The sequence below is a fragment of the Prunus persica genome, chromosome G6, assembly GCF_000346465.2.
Source record: "Prunus persica cultivar Lovell chromosome G6, Prunus_persica_NCBIv2, whole genome shotgun sequence".
NCBI lineage: Eukaryota > Viridiplantae > Streptophyta > Magnoliopsida > Rosales > Rosaceae > Prunus > Prunus persica.
The window spans coordinates 3,604,030-3,627,830 of NC_034014.1; the positions used below are offsets into that span (position 1 = coordinate 3,604,030).

At 35.1% G+C, this 23,801-nt stretch overlaps 2 protein-coding genes and 4 non-coding genes across 7 annotated transcripts; all 6 read right to left on the reverse strand.

The window, feature by feature from the left end:
* LOC18774140 (protein LIGHT-DEPENDENT SHORT HYPOCOTYLS 5) lies at window positions 5,827–7,377 on the reverse strand. Its single transcript, XM_007205760.2, has one exon. The coding sequence runs from the start codon at window positions 6,771–6,773 to the stop codon at window positions 6,075–6,077; it is 699 nt and encodes a 232-aa protein (XP_007205822.1). The 5' UTR covers window positions 6,774–7,377; the 3' UTR covers window positions 5,827–6,074.
* Window positions 14,118–14,189, reverse strand: TRNAP-AGG. The gene has a single exon. It is a non-coding gene; the product is annotated as a tRNA-Pro (tRNA).
* Window positions 14,388–14,459, reverse strand: TRNAP-AGG. Its single transcript has one exon. It is a non-coding gene; the product is annotated as a tRNA-Pro (tRNA).
* TRNAP-UGG lies at window positions 14,659–14,730 on the reverse strand. Its single transcript has one exon. It is a non-coding gene; the product is annotated as a tRNA-Pro (tRNA).
* TRNAP-AGG lies at window positions 14,922–14,993 on the reverse strand. The gene has a single exon. It is a non-coding gene; the product is annotated as a tRNA-Pro (tRNA).
* Window positions 15,242–23,199, reverse strand: LOC18774901 (rab3 GTPase-activating protein catalytic subunit). Of its 2 annotated transcripts, none has more exons than XM_007207169.2 (22): window positions 22,955–23,199; window positions 22,710–22,753; window positions 22,545–22,608; window positions 22,242–22,350; window positions 22,095–22,162; window positions 21,907–22,004; window positions 21,500–21,671; window positions 20,772–20,988; window positions 20,291–20,417; window positions 19,781–19,890; window positions 19,543–19,635; window positions 19,315–19,443; window positions 19,026–19,159; window positions 18,524–18,613; window positions 18,328–18,401; window positions 17,835–18,018; window positions 17,663–17,734; window positions 17,492–17,531; window positions 17,086–17,363; window positions 16,222–16,399; window positions 15,891–16,102; window positions 15,242–15,668 (listed from the first exon to the last, which is right to left on the reverse strand). In XM_007207169.2, the coding sequence occupies exons 1-22, from the start codon at window positions 23,015–23,017 to the stop codon at window positions 15,372–15,374; spliced, it is 2,853 nt and encodes a 950-aa protein (XP_007207231.1). In that variant the 5' UTR covers window positions 23,018–23,199; the 3' UTR covers window positions 15,242–15,371. The 2 variants fall into 2 exon arrangements, with proteins under 2 accessions (XP_007207231.1, XP_020422305.1); XM_020566716.1 differs by having other exon boundaries at window positions 17,835–18,021; window positions 22,955–23,198.

Consider the following 23,801-nt stretch of genomic DNA (forward strand, 5'->3'; position numbering starts at 1 on the left):
TTTAATTGATGTGGTTGTAAGGTGGTATAGGAATGTGATATACAAATGTATTATTCAATAATTTTATGCATATATTATACACATGAGAAGCGCTATGTGCGTTTCCTGAAATTTAGAGCATCTTTCAACATTAAGAAAAAGTATATCACTGAGTATGCCCTCTCCATTGTATTCCTTGGATTTCTCAATAAATTTCCCTCATAATGTCGAAGTTCCTTAAAAAGAAGATATACCATTAGATAAAAAACTAATTTATATTGTGTATTGTGCTAAATAAGTGCAAAAATACATTTGAAAATGCAAATGAAACTTTTGTTATTTAAATATCATAAAACGATATGGAATCATTTAAATTTAAAAAAATTCAGACACACTAATGTTAAGCACTCACTTCTAGAAGGTGTAAGTTGAGGATTAATTTGAGGATATCTCATTGTGGTTGGTTGGTTAAAATGATTTACTTTCTAAGTCTCATTCAAAGATCATTTGTGTCGGAATCATTAAACATAATTATTTGATAATCCCATCTTAATCATTGTTGAAATTTGAAGGGATAAAATATTAAAACACCAACAAAAATAAAGGGAAGTGGGAATTTAAAGGCTTAAAGCTACCACACTAAATCCAATAAATAATTCCATATGCCGATTCCCTTCTAGAACATCACAAGAACGTCATCCAATTTTGCTACCTGTAAAAAGCACAGCTAGCTCTAAATTTTTTTTTTTTTTTTTTGGGTCACATAACATTAATCAAATACTTGTTGATTATGTCCCCATCCCCCCTGCACAAGTTTTGGTTTATCTTCTACCTACTACGTTAAACAATAAATTTAGTGATGTTTTCTTTTCAAGCCTCATCCTCTAATTTTATTGGTTGGTTCTCCTCATCTAATGGGTTTGCCGTCATGCATACGTAGCTAAGAAATTCCTCACAAACTTGTAATCACTATTTTACATTTTTTTTAAAGGATTTTTTTTTAAAATTGAGAAGAGCGATACAAGTATATTCTACAATATTATAATATTGTATAATATACTTGGTAGTTTTAGTTTAAAGACCATTGCGATTAAAATTCTTTAACTAAAGAAAAAAGGTTGAGTCTCATGGGCATAATGAAATTCATACAAATGTATCATACCAATTTAATATGTTTGTTAGTCATTTCGTTGGAATCTCCGTTAAAAATTGACGTAGCGTTATTGTGACCCACCAGTTCCGCATTAATAACTTATGTGAGATTTTATCATCACTAATACATATTACAGAAAGGTCAACTACGCAAATTCTTTGTACCTACCTACCTCTTGTCAATTACTTATTAAATATAACATTTCTCTAAACAAATTCCAATTTTGGTCAATTACGTATATTTTTTTTGTGGTGTTGTGATTGCAGATATGTCATTTTCATATAGACCAAAAGGAAGTGATCGAGTATTGGTTCGCTTTGTTTTCAAGTGAAAAAAAAATACGATCTGGCTGTCCTTCAATCCCCAAATTAGTTCAAGATCTTATTACACGGCCAAAAGCATATATATTTGCCAGGAGGCTTGGCATTACAAGCATGTATAGCTGAGCTGAGATAGGAAGGACTGGGCAAAGAAATTGCAGAATGAGAGCATTAATCCAGATCACCTCTCAATTTGACCCGTCGTCTTCAAGATGGCCTCAAGTTGAGATTTGATTTGGACTGGTGGCCCTTCTGAAAATTGATTTGCAATTCTGGTTGGGGTTCGCCAAATTTATGTAACTTTAAATTGTTTTTCAAAACGATGAAATGTTTTACGATCCAATTAGTTATCATGAACAATATATAAGAGTACAATTTACAATCACATGTAAACCACAAATGTCAAGTAATAAATTATATAATCTTTACAATTCACACCTTATTGTTTAGTCCTTTTTTTTTTTTTTTTTGGTAAAAAGGAAAACCCTCACAACTCACTACTACTCATTAGGTACAAAGTTTTAAGGTAAACCTCGAATATGTGAAAATTGCAATCATTCAGAAACCTTCACAACTCACTACTAACTTAGGTATAAAGTTTTAAGATAAATCTCAGATACATTGAAGAAAAACCCTTGCAACTCACAACTATATGACTAGATAAACCCTGAATATGTGTATATTGTAATCATTCGAAAAACCACCCACTTAAGATAAAATCAAGAGTGCTCTCGCATCCTTGAATTTACAACTTGTCTCATAACTTGTCTCGGTCATTTTTTTTCATTTTACAATAGCCACTCCTAATTTCTTGTATATAACATAAACATATGGCCCCTAACTTCAGAAACCCTCACAACTCACTACTAACTCATTAGGTACAAAGTCTTAGGATAAATCTTGGATACATTGATGAAAAACCCTCGCAACACACAACTATATGAGAAGGTAAACCCCACTAATGTAGTGGTTTGGAGTATTTACTCCATCAGGTAAGGTCCTAGGTTCGAATCTTAGCATCCGTGTAGTGTGTGTCAGTTTAGTATGCTATCGTCCCTCTCAATAGGAAAGGCTCTCAAAAAAAAAAAAAAAAAAGAGAAGGTAAACCCCAAATATGTGTAAATTGCAATCATTCGAAAAATCACCCACTTAAGATAAACTCAAGAGTGTTCTCGCATCCTTAAATTTACAACTTATCTCATAACTCCTCAAATGAGTCGTTTTTTTTCATTTTACAATTGCCACTCCTAACTTCTTGTATATAACATAAACATATGGCCCCTAAATTGAATTTTCCCTTTGTTTTTCTCATGTTCTGGCTCCTACATCATTCCAACAAGGACAGCCTATGTACTGATATTGTGATGAAGAAGTGTACCATATATAATAGCAAAGTACTGCATGCGATGTGAATATGTACACCCACCAAAAATAAAGTTCATAAATCCATGGTGCTGCAAATTGGACAACTCCTCACGTGTTTCCGTATTTTGTCCGTATAGTTTTTGTGCCTACCCTTTAAAACAAGGGCATGTGGGGTGGGGGTGCGTTTGCTTGGGACCCCAATGCTTATAAATATGCAAAATATAGATATTTACATGATCATCAATAAAGAAATCACTAAAGGCTTAAATATATTCCTTGCATTATAATCTTATATATAATCTCATTTTTTTTGAGGAATTTTTTGAATTATTTTATTTGAGAGAAACTCTTTATGATTACTTATGATTTTTTTTTTTCAACAATCCAAACCATCTATTTGTTAAGTCTACATTCATGAATCATCATTGCAAAAAAGTACACAAATCGAAAATTGTTTCGACATCCAATTATGTCCTATAAAATCAATAAACACAGTGCTTCAAAAAAGTATTAAAATTTCAATAACTCAATTGAGTGATTAAATAATATCAAATTTCAAATAATTTTTTATAAAAATAATCTTTGAATAATTATCTAAAAAATAAATAATTTAAATTATTAAAATAAAATATTCCTCAAATAAGTTTATTTAAGATATGCATGAAGCTCTCTAATGTATATGCGTGAATTATATCACTGCCGACTGCCGACTGCCTCAGTGGTGATGGACAAGACCATTCGGTGCAGGTGCTTAAAGAAACCTAATCACCCCATGCCCATGCCATGCCATGCCAATTAAGCCCACCCCCTCCTCTCTCTCTCTCTCTCTCTCTCTCTCTCATAAAAATAAAATAAACGAAGACATGGGCTAGAAGAAAGAAAGGACCATGAATGATATGAATGCCAAGATATATAACGACACAATAAGGAAAAAAAAATGCATCAGAGGCAGCTTGCTTACATACGCCAAGGGCTTTTCTCTTCCCACAATCAAATTCTTGTGAACTTTGCTCCTTTTGCACTTAAATTCCGCTCTGAATTCTCTGCCCCACCTACTGTAGCATATGAACATGACAGACAGACTAATATCAAACAAAACATATTCTTTCTTTTTTCTTTTGCCAAAAACATATTTTTAAAATTTTTTTTTTTTACTTCTACTGTAATTCCACAATTTTTAATCCTAAAGTTATCTTTTTGTAACATAATCTTTAAAGGGCGAAATAGATTTTGACTAGCCAGAAAGTCGTGCTAAAGTAAAGGGTGCTGCCATGACAGGTCCCAAATTAACCGTGTGAACTCTCCGACTATCCATAGCCATGAAAAAAAGAGTTACTATGTAAGGGTAAAATTACTTTTGGAACAAGAAATGGTTCAATAGTAAAAGAAAGTTGTTGCGACGGAAAAGTTAGGTGGATGAATACGGCGCACTTTAAATATAAGAGTAGTATCAAAAGGATTACGTTTTGTGATCACATTATGTAACGGATTTGTGTACTCGAAAATTAGTTAATTCCTCCAAAATTATTTTAAATACAATTTGTTTCATTGTAAGAAAATCTATATTACTTTTTGCAAGATTTATGTTCTTTTCCCTTGAGAGAAATGGATCAAAGTGGTATTTCCAATATGTGAAGATGAATAGAAGAGGAGCAAAGGAAAAGGGCAAGCAGAAAGTGAAAAAAGAGGGACAATCTCAATTGCGATTCTTCAAAAAGCCAGAAAGTGAAAAGCACCTGCCGAGTGCATAAGGATCAGTATTGTTTATAATAAGATTAAAAAAAAAAAAAAAGAGCACACAAAATAATATAAATAATTTTAGCACATTATAGTAGGACAATAAATGTAAGCATGATGACACTTCCATTGGATATGGGGGAGGGAGTCTAATTTTGAAACCCAGAAATGGGTTTTGTTTTTGAGTGACCAGTGGTGGGGTCTACGCCATTATAACAAAATATAAAATAACATAAATAATATAATTTGCAAGAGATATATAATAAAATGGGAAGCAAGAGGGTTGGCTGGTGGTCGTTTTCATACTGAGGTGGAAGGTTACTCCAAATAAAAATAAGAGCAACAACAATCACAAGGGATTATTTATTATTTCTTTTCTTTTTTTATTTTTGAATAAAAAATTTAGGAGAAGATTGTTACTCTCATTACCATCTTTAGGACAAATCCATAATCTCGAGTGGGAAGTATTTATGCGTGGCACCTAACTACCAACTAATATTAGTATAGATTTATGTAAAAAATTACAGATCGTGCACCAACGAGAACTACTAAAACACTAATAAAACTACACACAGTACATGAACCTTACCAACTAAACCAACCCGTTCTCTTTCTTTTCTTTTTTCCTTCTTCTACTCATTGATATGCTTGTAAGTTGTTAAATCCCAATTCAAATACCAAGAAAAAAAGACCCCCAATAAATCCTAAAAACAAATTCTTATTAGATTGAAGAGAGGTGTGGATATAATTTATAAAGGGGGGGAAAACAACACCTGAAACTGAAAGTGCAAAATATGAGTGAATCAGAAGCGCACGTGGGCATGATGACACATAGATTTATAGATATATATCTATAGATTGAGTTTGAGCCCAGCTATAGATACATAGATATAGCTGGTGGATGAATGCAAAGAAGCCGGGGGACCAGAGAGATCAATTGGGAAAGCTATCAGCTATATATAGAGCTGGTTTTGCTAACTGTCTGTTTTTAGTATGGTTTGGCAGCTTTGCCCTATTTTTGCCAGTAAGCCACAGGTGACTTGCTGTGACCTCCACAGTCAACAGTCCTGCTGGTTGCAGAAAACCTAAATAATAGAGAAGAATAAATGAACCCCAAATGAATAATATTGTTATTTATTGGATTTAAATGAATTGTCGTTTTAAGTAGAAGTGATAGTCTAAACTAGACGAAAATGAGGAAGTAATTTCGGATTTATATTCATTGTTTAGCGGTATCACTATGATCATTTGCACAGTATCATAAAATCAAAGTAAAATGAGTAAAGATGATGATCCATATGATATTAAGTTGGAAATTAACTAGCACGAGATGGTGGGAAATTTCTAAAAAATTTGTTCATGGGTTGGTCGATTCAATTATATAAGAGAATCGCCTGATATACATACCTCATAATCACAATTAAAAACAGAGAGAAGATATAATTATAAAAGATAAAAAATTAAAAATTAAAAAAGAAAAAAGAGGGGTGAAGGGTGAAAATTGGTGATGAGAGAACCTCCTATACTGCCGTACTAGTAGTAGCAGCATCAGCAGCAGTGGTACTTGAACCACCGCCGCCATCACCACCACCGACATCGCCATCACCTCCTCCTTGAGAGGGACCCGCCGACACATTCCCGACAACCGCGGTGGCCGTAACGGTCGGCCGTTTCCGTTTCTTTTTCTCGTACGGGATCCCCCTAGCCTTGGCCTGACCTTCTCTCACCTCCCTCAAGTAAATCCTGACGGCCCGAGCCCCGAACGGATTCGACTCGGGCCGTCCACCGTTCTCCTCGTAGGCGGCTCTGAGTCGTCCGATGAGCGCGTCGAGGCTGCCCCAGGCCTGCTTGAGCGGGCAGGCGCACGGGGCAGGGGGGTTGGGGTGCCCGAAGTAGGGGCAGCCGGCGGCGTGGACCTTGGTCTTCCCGAACTGGTCGAGGTACTTGAGGAACTCGATCACGTGGGCCCCACTGCACCGTGCCAGCGTCAGCGGCGGCTTGTGGTTCTTGAGGTACTGCAGGAAGGTGTTCCAGTCCCGCCGCTTCTGCGACTCGTAGCGGCTCGGCGGGGCTGGAGACGATGAGGCCTCGGCTGCTGCTGCTGGAACAACGGCACCACCAGCAGCCGCGGCTATCGACCCGGTTGCTGCCGATGATGGGCCCTCTCCTCCGCTGGTATTCGGGTCGGGTGGTCCGGTTCCCCCTGAAGCTGAATCCATTGTCTCTTTGTTTTGGCACTTAAGCTAAAATATTTTCAACTGGGTATATAATATATATGGGTTTTTTTTTTCTCTTTCTGGTCCCTAAGCTGAGGCTTTGAATTGTGGGTTATTTCTGTCTCTCTCTCTCCCTTCCTCCATGTGAGGGTTGAATATTTGGAGATGGTGAGGTTTCAGAGGAGGGGGATGTTAGTACTGTGGATCCTTTTCACGGGAAAGGTTCTCGATCGCCTCTTGGGTTTTTTTTTTTTTTTTTTTTTTTTCTTCCTCTTGGGTGAGTGAGAAAGGGGGAGGGTTTTAGGAGAGAGAGAGAGAGAGAGAGGAGGAGCGTTTGGTGATGGGACGTAAAAAAGTATGGATGGATGAATGAATATGAATGAGACTCTCGCTCACTCACTCTCTCACCCAAGGAAAAAAATGAGAGAGAGAGAGAGAGATGTAGATAGAAGAAGAGAGAAGAAGAGAGAATTCACAAAATTTCACATGGTGGCCCCTTTGGAAGTGACATGTTTACTATTCAACCCTCCTCTTGCTGCTGCTGCTGCTGCTGCCTCTGCCTCTGCTGCTCTCTCCACTCCCCCTTAAATCTCTATTTTTCCACCAATCCAAGACACCCCCATTTACCATTTATACGCACCCATAAGGCGTTTGTGAATCAACACCTTTTTTTCTCTCCTTTTTTTAAAATTCTTTCCTCAAAGAGCAAAAATTTGTTCAAAAGGGTAAAATGAAGTTTGAAATTTTATGACAGTTTAGTAATCTTAGAGCTTAGATGGAGTCAGTTATATTTTATGTGTACTTGAACAATACAATTTTAAATGGTGGGAAGTTCGTCGATAATCAAAGATGATATTCAATGGTTAAATTTTAAGATCCGAGTAAATTATGAGATATATTTCTTAATTTAGAATTACCAAATTGTGTAACAAACACAAAACTCGTTGAAGAATAGCATTCGGTTGGTATAAGATTCATATAAAATCTATGTATACTCTACCTTTTAAAAGAACAATTTATAGCACTAATGGCTTTTGCTAATACTTCTTAGATAATTGATTATATGTATTTGTAATGGTACAAGTACTTTTTTGTATGTATTTATCTGTTAGAAATATTAATTTTTAAGCTGAAAGAACCTATCAAACCCTATGTGTCTATAAGTTAATATAATTATTACATATATTATATATTTACCTATTTAATATGCATGGTTGGGAACGTCATACCAAAGTTACAAAAACATATAATTCACCTAGTAACGTCATGATTATAACATTTTTAAAAAAAACACTCTGAATGCTATTCTCAGGGGGAAAAAGACAATATGCATATATGTGGAAAACCATAGCTAGGGCCAAATAAGATTGCGTGTCTGCAACATTGAAGGGTTGGTGCGTGGAATAAGTATTGGCTTGAAGTGGATGGTAAAATAGTGTTATTACCGTTGTAATTAAGTTTTTTTTCTTAAAGGAGGTGAAAAATCTTCAGGCCAATTAAGGACTAGGGAAAAATTGAAAACCCATTTTAAGTTAAGGTCCTCATTAGTGCTTAATCTTTGCTTCATTCAGAAGTGTAAATATGCATACTCCATGGTTGCGACCTCATTAGTGTTGATATATAACATGAATGTGTTCAAGCTCTAGAGGAAATGGGTGGCCACTTTGAAAATGCTCACGATTCAGCAGGACATGGATTTGTATATTTCTATTTTTAGAAAAAAAAAATTGCCACTAATATTGAATGGAGTTATTGGAGATGCCATTATTGTTAGAAATCAATACTTATAATTCATTTTTTTAAAGATAATAAAGTGCTTATTTATTAGAAAGCAATCCCTTTGACATCTAGATTTTCATGTTGTGAAGAAGTTTATTTTATTTTATTTTGCGATAAATAAGATTTCTATTGCAGAACTGGGGTAAATTACAGAATTTGCAATACACAACAGCCCCTAAAGAAGGAGAGTTCCAGGCAACAAATGCAGTGCCAATCCACAACAGCACCTCACAAAGGCTAGAAACAATGAACCTAAGAAATCAAACAATAAAAGAAGCTCACTAGAAGACAACTCATAATACAAACAAAGCAACATCAACAAGCAATATCAGTGGAACACATCAGAGATAAACCCTGAGTGGGTGCTTGCTAAATTAGGGAAGTCTTGCTTCAGAATTAATGTCCCTAATATATAACCCCACTGGTAAATTGACATTATATGACCTGCTGAGACGACCCGATTGACAAGATTTCATCTCCAATCTAATCCCTCTCTCTCTCTCTCTCTCTCTCTCTCTCCCCGAATATAGCGCCGGACAATCAATCACATGAGCTCCTCTTTTATCTTTTTCTTTTTTCAGGGGTGAAACGCATTCGTGGGTTGTACGAAACGTGACAAATACTCTCTCGTACAAGAAAAAACCAGTTGTTTTTTTCTTCTTTCAAACAGGTAGCCTGTGTACATTTGTGTTTACTCACTTACCATCCTCCAAAACTAATGGTTAATGAGTATCTTAAAATCTCTCCAAGGTTCATTTAATAATTTTTTTATTTTATGATTATAAGAATTTTCTTTTAAACTTAAGAAATTGGAAGATACTTGTAATTCACACTCCCCAATCAATCATGTCATTGCTTTCAGTGTGTCATGCATCATTAGCATTAGGGACAATAATCATTTACATCATGGTTATAATAAATGAATGATGATTACCATCTGTTTTAAAAGAAAACAGCAACAACAACAAAGTTGTAATGTTTAATTGAAAACACTACGTTCATGATGAAAATTTTCATCATTCCCTACTTCCTACAAATCACAATTTGACAAATATATTAAAGGTCGGCCGTTTAACGCTCTTGTTGTACATTTCGAGTTAAAAAAAATAAGGATGCAACAACATCATTAATGTTGATGTACAAAAGTTACAGAACCAAATATGTACTCGATTTCAGGTGAATGGTAAACAGCTACGTCTTTTGAATAAAATCAGGACTTGCATTTCAAATGCTAGATTCTTCCATAGAAGAAAAATATATGAAAAATCAAGGCACAATAAAGAAAGGAAAAAGAATGGCAGAATAAGATCGGCAAAAAATCTGATCCTTGTGCATTTTGGGTTTAATCCGTGAACTGGATCACAGATGAAGAAAAGGGCTCAAAGGATCATATGCAGGGCATCGTAATTAATCTAGGTATTAAGCATGAAAAGGTTGAAAATCCATTTCTTTTAGGAGACCAATTTGACTTAAGATTCTTAAATGTGATTACAAGTTAAGATAATTCTGATTATTTATCATAATATGTTGATGGTGGGTATCATTTACGGATGACCCCGTGACGCATTGTCCAGAATCATATCAATTATCAGATGCAATTTGATCACTTTGATTCTTCTTTTTTTATTATTTTATTTAATTTCTCCTTCATTGGCAATCTGCAATCACAAGGTTGTTTTAAAAAAGAATACTTTTATTTTTGGTGGAAAAAAGAAAAAAACAGTTGGACTTTAAAAAAATCACAAGGACATTCTGCAGTGCTGGCCTCGTGTCTACAAACCCTATTAAGTTTCAGGAAACAAAATTCTGACCAGCTTGGTGTCAATGGTATGTGTAGTAATTCATCGGCAGCATGCTATATCCATGTCATATTTGGACTGATTGTGCAGTGACTCACTAATGTATGGCATGAAAAACTTCTTGAAATGTGACCACCATTCGTTGATGCATTTTGGCTTTACGTATATCAAAACAAGTTATTCATACGTATAAACAACTGTCTCCAGTCCTAATTCAAATTCTTCAATCATCCACAAATGACAAATAAGAAAAAACAAAACATTGTTACGTCGTTATAAGGAGAATCAAACTTAAAATCTCTAATTTGAACGTCGTTATAACTCACGTTAGTAGAAAAGTTGACGGTAAATTGAATGCCGAAATATACAATAAGTATTATTTCTGAAAAATAAATAAATTATGTGCTGCTAGTTTTGCAATTTAGTTACGCAAAGATGCTGAAATTTGTGTTTTTGCCCTAAAAAACATAATACGTACACATACGGTTCTTCTACTTTAAAGCAACATACGTCCTTACTGGATCCTTAAGATGGCGAGGGCCTGGTAGGAATAACACATCTGCCTGATTATTGGCCAGAGATTTCAAATGGGGGACCAGTCGTACCATTTGGCTTTCAGCAGTGGGATTCCATAAGTCAGAAGAAATCTAGCAAAAGCAAATAGTAATAATTGTAAGGATATATATAAATAAACAAAAAAACAGAAAAGGCTGAAGATGACAAATTTGTGTGAAGGTGGGGGGAATTTGGGAAATGGGAATGACGAATTTCATGTGAAAATGGTTGAAGGTTGGTAAGGTTTTTGGTGTTGTGTTATAAATTTTAGGGTATGATCAACGCTTGGCCTTTAGCAAGACTAGGGTTTTTCTCCCTCAAATACATTAAGGTCTTTTAAATGGAGGCTTATGGAATGAGAAAATGTTATACGGTTAGTAGTATTTAGCATTCATTTGAATAGACGAAGTCTAGTTTTAAATCTGATAATTGATAATTTGATATGAATTTTCGTTCAAAACGGGTTATATTATTGAGTAACTCAAAACTTGTTATAAGTACATATATAGCATGCAATATAATCTAATCCGATATGTTGAATGTTGAAAAAGTTTAGAACAACATAGCAAGATATTTAATATAAATGTCTCTAGTATAATCTTCTTCTTAAAAAAAATATAAATCCGAGGAAAGAGAGAAAGCGGTTAACCAACTCTTGAATATGGGATTAGTTCTCTACCACACATCATATCGTGTTTTCATAATTAAGTGTTAACACTTAGTTAATGATAAGCTTAAGATGGCCAATTATTAGTCCTACATCAGTACACATATTATTGGAAATCAACGCAATGATAAGTTACGTGAAGGATTTCACCATTTGATTTGCTAAAAGCCATTTCCAAATTTGACTAATGGTTAGCAATTCAAGCAACATTGATGCACGCAACCTCCTAGTGAAAGGTACTAATCTTAAGATGACTTGCAACCTAGGGACATAGGCATTACATAATGGAACATAAAACTATCAACAAATTTAATTTAATTTAATGATGGCACTTAAAACAATAATTAATTAAGAATGAGTAGCGTAGGAGAAGAAGATGATGGTTATAACTTAAATCGTGTGGTCTATGCACTTCTTTTTTGTTTATTTTATGCAAAGGGAAAACGCATCCAATGCCTTCTCCCCCATTTTCTTCTTAGGCCCTAAACTTAAGACAAGACATGTCAATTTCAAAACCCCACAATTTATTTTTGTGCAGTATTTAAATACAAGATTTATGTGTTTTCAAAGGTAGAAAGCCTTGCCCCACCACAAACGATTCCTCTTAATCATTCATCATTTCAAGCAATCAAGGATGGCTAAGAAAATGATGCCCCATGTAGATAGCAGGATATCCCTATGCCCGACCCAAAATTATACATTATCATTGCACTCTCTTATTGCTTAAATCATTCTCTGTCATTATTACAAAAGAGAAAAAGAAAAAGAAAATTTTTTTATTACTGTTTTCGTGGTTGAAAGTCTAAAATTTAGTGCAAACTAATATTAACACGCAGACGATTGTGAACCGTTAATATATATAAATTTGAAATACATGGTACATTGATATATAAAAAAAACGTTTGTCGACCTCAAGAAGCTCATACATGTTATGTCATGAACTCCTATTGTTTAATTTCGGTTTGGACAAGCATAATTAAAGCAAAGGGAGAAAACATATCTCATCTTGTTGTCCTCTTGATCAAATTAAATTTTAACTTTCAAACATCTGAGGAGTTACTTTCTAAACACTTAAATTTAAAAAAAAAAAAAAATTTATAATATCAATCCACAAACATCATATGTCCTGCATAACACATGAAATGAAATGAAAACGTATTGAATTTTGAAGCTCCCCATTGGAAAACTGAGCTATGAAATGAAGCTATCCATCCCATCTAGTCAAGATGTGGATCAGGAAAGCAATAATTGAACAGGGAAAAGGATAAAAATCCACGGATTGAAGGGTCAAAATCAGCAGAGATTTACATAGACAAGTTTAATAGATGAAATACTATGATTTGCTTAATTAAGTAAGAGATTTATTTTTAGATTGAGACCTTCAAATGAGCTAAGACAAATGTACAATTGATCACATAAAATAAACTTTAAACCAAAAATAAAAAAATAAAAAATCCTCAAATTTCTATTTGATCTGGGCTCACAGACTTCAATTGGAGAAATTATATTGGTGGTGCATGATCTTTATTGAAAGCATTGATGTTGCATATAGGCATCTTATTATACGTGTAGTACACATGTCCTTGTTTTATTTATTACTCTCCACCCACCATTCATGCCCGCTGTTCCCATTCTCATGTAGGGTCTATTTTCTTCTGATGTTGACTTAAAAGCCATGAAAATTCCAGGACTACTTGCATAGACCCCAAAATAAAAATAAAATAAAAAGAGAGATAAGAAATGAAACAAAAAATACCCAAGTATGTGTTATAATCACAGTGGCAAGAGACTTGTAATTTAAGAAGTTCGGTTATTGATGTATAGAGGTCTTGTGTTCGGTTCTTCTTTCTTTAATATTGCTTATATATAAGTATATCATAGTGTTTGAACGAAAACTATTCTAGCTATTCAAATCAGATTGTGCCCATGGATCAATACTCAAGCATTTTCACAATCAAGGGTTTCAAGTAGTAAGAGAGATTTTATTAGGAAAATTACGGGTCTCTTCTCGTATCTTCATTTGTGTAATTTTGTTGTGTATTTGGGTCATAGACTTGGAGGAATCAAAACTTATCCTAGGTACAGTTTTTTTTATTTCTTTTTTCATGAGTGCAGTGCATAGGCCTCACTTTTTCATTTGTCCACTTCTTGACTATAAAAGCAGTCTAATCTTAATCGAAATGCTGGCCCCACTCATTCTCAGCCGTACATATGGGGGTAGGAGACTTTAAGGTAGTTTCTGGACCTATGATCTTTTGATGGGGCTCCAGTGAGTGATACAAAAAAACCCAGGCACTCAATGATGTCCATAAATTACCCATATGCTTCGTGGAACATGTACATGTACTGTAAAAATCTTCTGTGAAAGCTTTTACCTCCAAACAAGTTTTACATTCAGAGACATGCTACCTATTATTAATATTAAAAATACCGGTTCGAATTGGTTGAATGAAAACATAATCTAATATGGCTTGATAATATAAGTGTGTTCACAATGCAATGCAAATTGCATCATAGAAAAAATATGCTAAAAGTCAGCTCAAGAAAGGGGCATTCCGAGAATTGAACTCGGGACCTCTCGCACCCTAAGCGAGAATCATACCACTAGACCAAATGCCCTAGATAGTGTGGTATTATAATCTAATAGCTTGATATTATAAGTATGTTCACATACAATGCAAATTGCAATTTAGAAAAAAAAAATAATAATAAAATCCTAGAAGCACATGGTTAGAGGAGCATTACCCGGATGGCTTGATATTTTTAGTGTGTTTGGAAAAAAAAAAAAAAAAAAGAAGTCCTGAAAGTACATGTTAAGGGGCATTCCGAGAATTGAACTCGGGACCTCTCGCACCCTAAGCGAGAATCATACCACTAGACCAAATGCCCTAGATAGTGTGGTATTATAATCTAATAGCTTGATATTATAAGTATGTTCACATACAATGCAAATTGCAATTTAGAAAAAAATAATAATAATAAAATCCTAGAAGCACATGGTTAGAGGAGCATTACCCGGATGGCTTGATATTTTTAGTGTGTTTGGAAAAAAAAAAAAAAAAAAAGAAGTCCTGAAAGTACATGTTAAGGGGCATTCCGAAAATTGAACTCGGGACCTCTCACACCCAAAGCGAGAATCATACCACTAGACCAAATGCCCTAGATAGTGTGGTATTATAATCCAATAGCTTGATATTATTAGTATGTTCACATGCAATGCAAATTGCAATATAGAAAAAAATCCTAGAAGCACATGGTTAGAGGAGCATTACCCGGATGGCTTGATATTTTCAGTGTGTTTGGGAAGAAAAAAAAGAAAAAAGAAAAGAAAATCCTGAAAGTACATGTTAAGGGGCATTCCGAGAATTGAACTCGGGACCTCTCGCACCCTAAGCGAGAATCATACCACTAGACCAAATGCCCTGGATGTGTTTTGACTTTCTTCAGCATTATTAAAACAAACAGTTCGGACTGATTTGCGCAATAACTTCTGCATGAACATTTACCAAATTCACATAGGAAAATTGGTGAAACAATTAAGATTATCGATTTGGAATTACTTTTTAGAAGCTTTGAAGCCTGGAATATTATTGATTCTCAAAAATTCAAAATCTTACCATATGCCATCGGCAACACAACAGGGATCCATTTCCAATTCCAAAGCAAAGATTAAAAAAGAGTTTCATTTCTACGGGATTTCCAAATCAAGAAGCCAAAACCATCTCTATGAAGAAATGACTGGAATAAAATTTCATAAAGAATGAATATTATTAACTACTGTACAATATCCTGAAAACATTATTAATCACATGAAACGACGGAAAGAGCTACACGAAGGTCATTTGAGGTTCCACATGTATACATTCTATATGTTTCTACTTCTTCTTGATAAATTGTGGGAGTACGGGCGGCATAGTGATTCCCACTGATTTTATCACGCTTGGAAAATATTATCTCCCTCAAGATTGGTTCGTGGCCGTTGAGAAGATTACCCAAGCTCAAAACTTTTCTCCATGACTGGTTAGCAGTGGGAGGTGTAAACATATTTGACACAACCAGTCTTTCGTGCGCCCTTACTGGTTGCTTCTTGTCAAACTCCTGCAAAGATAAGAGAGGCATATGATTAACAATTACTGGGGCTTCCAGCTAAAAAGTATGGCTCACATAAACGCTGTGATACAAATTTTCAATTCCTCAAGCAACGAAAAGTTCTGATCCCTCGGTAAGACTTATGCTTCCTGATTAACACCCTATAGACATGAGGGCATTATCTGCTGGACTGCTATAATAAGAAGGTTGTCATGAATACAGGCCTTTTACCTTTTGAGCGTTGTCTCCTGAGGAGCTTGTTCCCATTCTAGGAAAATAAAAGCTGCAGCAGTCAGAAAATATTGCTTCGGAGAGGCGTGGGGCTTGCAAGAACTTACGATGAAGAGAAGCTGCAATAGCAAGTAGCTTCTCAACATGTTCAAAAACACCACACAGCCGTCTTATGTCTTCAATAGTCTCACTGCCAGGCGATAGAGGATTTGCTGGAACAGAAACCAAAATTGTAAATACTCACTCCAATATTAGAGTCAAAGTACATATACACTCACACATACATATTAGTATTTGTTTTTTCTTTTCTAAAAGAAACACACTAGGCAACCTTGCAAAGGCCTCAATGCAGATGTCATAGTAATGTAAAGTTGATCCATTTTGGTTGCCATCTGCTTCAAGCCTCCATAACTAGTCTGGTTTAAAGTACTTGCTGATGCTCTGAAGGCAGTACAAACCATTTGCTCGAGCAACTGATGCGGCCGTACCGTTTCCAGGTAATGAAGGATCTACGGAATGCAACATTAGCAAATCATTAAGGAGATACTGCACATACCATAAAGACACAGGAGCCAACTAAAGAAAAACTATTGCAAAAGGGAACCAACTTGATTTTTATGGACTAACACAACGCTAACCATTGAGCAGCACATCATTTGTTTGTTGTTATATGTAATCTATTATTTTTGTTACATATAGTTTTGAACCTAGGATCTACTGTCTCACACCACCCATCCCATGACACTTAAACCAAGGCTCAAGGGCAATCTATGTTTTTTCTTCTTCTTTTCATTTGATCATATTTTGATGTGAATACTTAGTGCCATGAGTCCCCCACCTGGAAGTAAGAAAATCTGCTTCCCTTTTCTTACAGGAGTTTATGCCTTCAACACAAGGCCATGGGAATTCCTTCATCTGGTTTCATCCAATTTCATGTATATGGGCCTATTCCATTTCTGTTGGCCCATTGAGCAAGTTAAATTAATTGGTTAATGCCCAAGTGCCCAACCAATCACCTGACCAACAAAACACAATCCATTGCTGGATTGGGTTGGTTCTGTTTCAGGTTTAGGTGGTAAAATGCCCCAAAACTGACCCCACCCGATCCATGGACACTCTGACTCTCATGGACCATTTAGACAACAGACATGCAGCAATGATTTTCTACAGCATAACTGTTCTTAAGTCAGTTTACCTTTTCTCCTTCTCTGTTTGGATCCATAACTGGCTTTTGCTCAGAAGCTGGCAACGCCGGTGCATCATTCCAAATTTTTCGCCATAAATTGCCATGCTCAGACATTCTCTTTGAAAGCCGTCCTTGAGGAGGCCAGTCAGCTTTTGAACCCTCTATTGCAGGGCTCTTGGATGATCCAGTCTCTTTTGTGTCATCACTCTCCCAATCTCCAGGAGAATGCCATCGAATAAAATCTTCAAAAACAGAATCTGGATTTGCTGCTTTAAATGCTGACATGTCTAATCAAAATTTAACAGCTCATAAGTGACATGTTAAATTTAAACAGCATCTCAATATGTTACCCACTAATTGTTAATGCCAATGTGCAAGTCGCGTCACAAAATAAAGAGAATTTAAAGCTTATTACCTGAAGCTAAGATCTCTTTCTCCAACTGAGCAGAAAAGTTCTGCAATAGAATAATTAATAAGATTATCACAGTAAACAAGATACTTAACACATGGAGAACCATCTGATCCCATACTAATACAAAGAACCTTGTGAAACTTAAGACAAACATAATGAATGTCTGAATCTTACATATGAGTCGCCAAAGGCTTCAACAGCATGGAGCCGCTCTTCATGCATGTCTTCTGTCATAAGTGGTGCCTCCTACAATGATGAAGTGGAAAAATATCAACTTTATATTCTCCAGGCTTGGTAAGAGCACAAACTATGATTGGTAGTTAATTGGTAGTAGTGTTACATCAACCTGCGTGAATGGTGCATGCATGCTCTGATATGACTTCAGGAGCATCATAGGCCCTGCCACTCCAGCTGAACCCCTCCGGATACAATCTGAAGGTTTTAGATTAGTAGGTTCTGCATCTTCAGACTTAGTACTAACTATAGATACACTGTTTTCAGAGTGTTGAGAATCATCAGATGTTGCAGGGCTGCTGCATGATCAAGGTAAAGTGCATAAATCACATGAAAACTTATCTTTCTTTGTAAATTGATAATCATCTTCCCTAGTCGCTGACTGTACATTGACTTAAAACGCTACATAAGTAAATCATGGAGCACATAAGAAATTTAAATAACTGCACTTCGTAACAGACCACTATACTTTTCCTTTGCCCAAAATATAATTATACTCCAAAACAAAATTTTATCTAGTTTGAAAGAAAAACGAAAAGATAATCCAACACAATTAGTTAGTATTTAATGAAGAAAACCAAGGAGATCTCACTTGCTTAGTTCACCTGTCACGTTTCCCATCAAAGTTTTCACCAGGTGTTTGCATTATACTTGAGCTGTCCTCATCTAGACCATCTTCCTGCATTTTTAGGCCAAATAAGATGGTCATGCTGAAGTCAAGAGGAACTGTGATTTAGGTAGAATTAGAACATAAGCAGTAAGATCATATTACAAAAAAGGAATTTAAAAAACCATTTTCACCTCGATTTGAGGAGATGAATGATCCTGGCTTCCAATACAATCTTGAAAGTCTTCATTCAATTGGCGCTTCCTCTCAATGCATATTGCAAGCTGAAGAGAAAAGCAGAAAGCTGAAAATGTTTTTGGCTTGGTTTCATGTGCTTCAAAGGAATTATCATGTGATAAGGTCAAATGCCAAAATTTGCACATCATATCTTAAAATTAAAATTAACATGTCAGGCATATTACTTCAATCACAATTTGATCCACATAATGGTATACTTTGTGTGTTCATCGCTGTCTGTACATTGACAAGGAGTCATGGCGCCATACAGCAAAAATCATAAGCTTAGATCAGTGTTGTTATAGAAGGCAGATATGCAAAGGTTCTAAATTTTTTAATCCATCTGTTAACCAGTGTGTAGAAACTTTATTCAGAGATAATTTTTACTTATTTATTTATTTATTTTTTGGGTACAAACGAATTCCATCAAACTCATGGAAGATATCTACAGATAATTACCATGTGAAGTTTCTGGTTAATCAAGCAAGTGGACAGGTCAATTGGACCAGTGGTTGGCATTAGGGGCAATGGTTGTGATTCTTCCCAACACCACCTAACTTCTCGAACGAACTCTATCCAGATAACAGCAATAGCTGATCAAACATATAGAAAAACCAACAGCTGGTCATAATTTAGAAAATAACATCACTAGGGAATGAATCCAATAAGCTGAATGGGATACACAATAAATAACTTCTTTAAATGGTTTTAACATCCGAAATATTAGAAATCTGTTTCTTACGCATACCACGAATGTTGCAGTTTCCAAACCAAAGAGAATGTAAACAAAACTGTGCAAAAAGGGATTCAAGAGGTGCGCCTTTAATAGCTCGAGCGGTCTTATTCTCAGCAGCAGCCACATCTGGGAATCGTGCACCTGCAGATATAACAATGATACTCAGCAACCATGGTAATATATTGTCAAGGGTGTATTTTAATTAACTACATGAACATGTATTGCAGGAAGGGAGCATACCATCATGAAAGAGTTCCTTAAGCACACGATCAATAACTGTAGGTGGGGGTATAACCAATGAGGATTTCAAATTATCGGAGCCTGGATTTTCAACTACCCACAGAAAAACAAATTAAGAAAAAGAGAAAGTGGGTATCTCACAAAATCAAAATGCCATCTCCAACTCATGAAACAGAAACATGAAACTTAATGAAAATAGCTCATAAATCAAAGTTGGTATAAGAAGTCAAATTCAAACCTGACACAAAATCTTCCATAAACTGAGCCTCAAAGGACATATTCAATGCCTCAAGCAAAAGGCACAGTTGAGAAGCAAATCCAATTCTGTTTCCTTTGGAAGAATCAGTTCTGAGAGAAAAATATTCATCAGAAAGCTTAATAAATTAAGCACAATACAAAATAATACCCCATTTTAGGTGCTTCATATGTGCACCAATTAATAAAAACGATGTACTGGCACTTTGAACATGCGGATCATTGGATATTGCTTTTAAAGATAAAGTTCAGCTTTACATAAATTTTACTTGAGGAGATTAGAGGTCACAATGATATAATTTAGCCACCCAAATTATACAATTTGGGGGCTAGACGCTATGAGTAAATTCTCTTGTCACGTTTATTGTGCTAGAAATGAACGATAAGAACCAAAATCTTGCCCAATATTCACAATATTGCATGGACAACAATTATGACAGGCATAGCTTTTACTTGATAAAAATTGGCAAATATCATGGAAAGAAATACTCACAAACTTGAAGACATATCTGGAGATAATATCCAATTTTGAGCTTCATGGGGCGAATAATTTTCCAGTTCAGCCATTTCCAGGGAGCTCTCAACCACCTTTTCTGACCATATGGCAACCAATTCAAATCCTGTATGCAGACGATACATACATCAAACTAAATGGAAGACATATCGTCCACACTGAACAGGCAAAAAGTAGGATGAATCTTAATAATTTTTTTATTAACCACAATTAGTGTAATTTATTAGGTCCCCTCAGAAAGGAGATGATAAAAGAATAAATAAATTTAGGAACAAAAAGAGAATATCAACTCCATATTGAGTTATCGAGCATGCCAAGGATAATATCAGTAAACAACATGCACGTGATTTGAAGGAAAACCGATGACATTAGCCCAGACATTCATAATTAAAGAAAAAACATGACTATGGAAAAACCAAAAACAGGAAGCATTACAATGAATAGTTCAGGATAAGATTACCTTTTATAGGGTCTTCAGCAGAATACCACTCACTCCATGGACAATCATCATCCCACTGTGTTCTATTGTGAGTGTCACCACCAAGATCTATTTCAGATTCAGTAACATTTGGATCATCTCCTTGAACATCATCATCATGAGGAAGGGATCTGTAGGTTAGCTTCATAGTAAAATGGACTTTGAAAAGATGCATAGAAAAGTCCAATGTGGAGTAGGCCTTCAACAACAAATGGAAAATAATTAGAATTTGGAGAAACAGGGAACTAAAAGCTAACCTTAAAGACAATAGAACTTCAAATTCCCCCACTACAAACTTGGTATGAACATATGACACAATCACTGAGATCATAGCAAAATATACAGAACAAGATAGGTACACAAAGAACATATAATTCCAAGAATAAAAATAGAGAAAAGCCGCTATTATTACTTGAGAAAAAATAGACCTTTGGAATAACGAAAGAAAAAGGGTTTTGTCTCTCCTGAGGAAAACATAAAAATCAAGTATTGCATAAATCAGATTGCAAAAAACAAAAAAAAAAAAACTTACAGCTTCAAAGTAGAGAATAAAAAGAAACCTAGAAGAAATAATACATAAAACATCATATCAGCTTCAAACTATAGTGGTGATGCCAGCTCAGCAGGTAAATGAATCACCAACATGAGACAGTAAGAGTATATAAAAAAGAAAAGAAAAAAACAGCATACAACTTATGGTAGAAACTTACAAATTTTGAAACAAACAACTCATACAATCCTTCCAAATGCATGAGTTTTACCGGAACCTGGCTACCAATATGATCAGCCTCAAATCTTCTTGTAAAAACTGTTCCCATATTTTGGATTCCAATGTAAGCTTTCCTAGAAGGTACATGTACTGGAACAAACGCTGGCCACAAACTGCATAGCCAAATTTTAAACAAGATCTCAAGTTGATAAAATATACTCAGATAATGAACTGCAAAAATTATCTAATACCATGATAAAAAGTTAATAAACTGCGGGCTACTGATTGTAAAGGAACACTATGTGGATATTGATCTAATACCAGACATTAGAACTGATCTAGGCATATGTCAAAGAATAATCAAAAGTTACAAAAAAAGAGTTTCAACTTGGTATCCCGCCCACCCACCATGAACAATTCGATAAAGCAATTGCAACTGCACTTAAAAGCTTGCTAGCCTCAGGTGCGTCAAGAACCACGCCGCTGGCACTTTGAGGAGCAATTACCTGATGATAAATACTCAACAAGTTTGAAGCCAAAAGAAAAAATCACTAAAGAACTAAATAAAGAACTAAAGGTGTCAAGTTAAAACATACCAAAAATTCTTTGACCCCAAAACACAACTGCAAATCATGCAATGTGGAATTCCAATCAATAACTTTGCCTGTACAACCACGACATAATAAATTAGCCTCCCACATTAATATTGTAATTACAAATTTATGACCGAAATTCATTGTTACCTTCATTTTTGTTTCCGAAGTAGTATTCCATACAATAATTCTTTGCTGAAAACTTCAACTCCGACTTGACCTTATATAAATCCTCTGAAACTTCCCTGGCATCCTTTTTCTACAGACAGAAAGAATACACGAAATCCACAATGCAAACCCGAAATAAAGGGACAATAATAACTTACATGCTTCAGCTCTCAACAATATCAAACTTATCAATGCAAAATAGCAGTAGCAATCAAAATGCTTGTATGTGTGGTGAATGATTCAATTACATTATTTGATTAATAGAACAAGCTTCTTTAAGCATACCAACAGATTTTTTGGACCGTCTGCCATCCATTGCCGACAAACAGCTTCTATGTCAGAAATGAACCTGTAAAACATGAAATTTATAAATCCAAATTAGTTGCATGTGAATTTACTTGGTAAAAAATATCAGGGTGTAAAAAAAAAAAAAAGATCTAAATGAATTACCTTTCCCATGAAGAGGCCAGAGTGAAATCATCAAAATGTTCAACCTGCAACAAATATTATTTCTGTTGATATCGAGCTTGAAACTTTTCTTGCTTAGCCATCATTAGTGGCGTTGAGGTGAAATTCAAGTTCAAAAAATAAAAATAAAAATTCAGGCAAATTGCGACTTGAAGCTCAATTCACTACGAATTAAAATTTACAATTATAAATGAAAATTGAAAATTTCGAAGCAATGGAGGAGAAACCTCTTCCTCTTCAGCTTCAGCTTCATCGTCTCCGTCAGATTCCATCCTGCTGGAAGACGCCATGTACAGAAAGTAGAAGAAAATGTGTAATTCGGATTGAATATACGACGTCGTTTGGTTTAACGAAATCGACGATCAATTGGATTTAGATCTGTTCTGTAGATGAAGAAATACGATTAAGATCTGTAAAGTGCGGGAATCAAAGGGACTTCTCCTGCTTCTCACTGTTGTACCTTTATGCAAATTGCAGTTTCCACTCCAAAGTTTATGATAAATCGTAACAAAGCCCTAACTGTTCTGAATTTTGCAATTTGTCCCCTCGAAGTTCAAAAAAATGCTGACTGATTATCTAAATGAATAATTAAAAAAAATCATAGTATCTATGAAAAGGGTATATCCGGTTTTATAAATTTTCTGTAAGGCTATCCTCTGGTTTGTAAATGTTTGTTAAAAATAGTACAGCCGCGCGGCTATACTCTGTTCTGTCCTAATTTTTTGAAAAATAGTAAAGCTGACCGGTTAGACTCGGTTTTTTATTTTATTTTAAAATAGTATAGCCGTTCGGCTACACTCTTTTTCCCAATATGGAATTGTCTTTTTTAATTACTTTAATTAGTAGTTATGTTTTAGTTATTATTCGTATTATTTAAGAAAAAAATAGAAAATTTTAATTGCTATTTATTTAAAAATAGTAAAGTCGGATGGCTATATTCTTTGAATTTTTTTTTATAAAAAATAGGCTTATTATCACAAAACGTCCCTAAGGTTTACGAAACTATCAGATTGCATCCTTAATGTTTTTTTTTTTGTCATTCGTGATCCTCAAGGTTAGTATGCATGATCACAA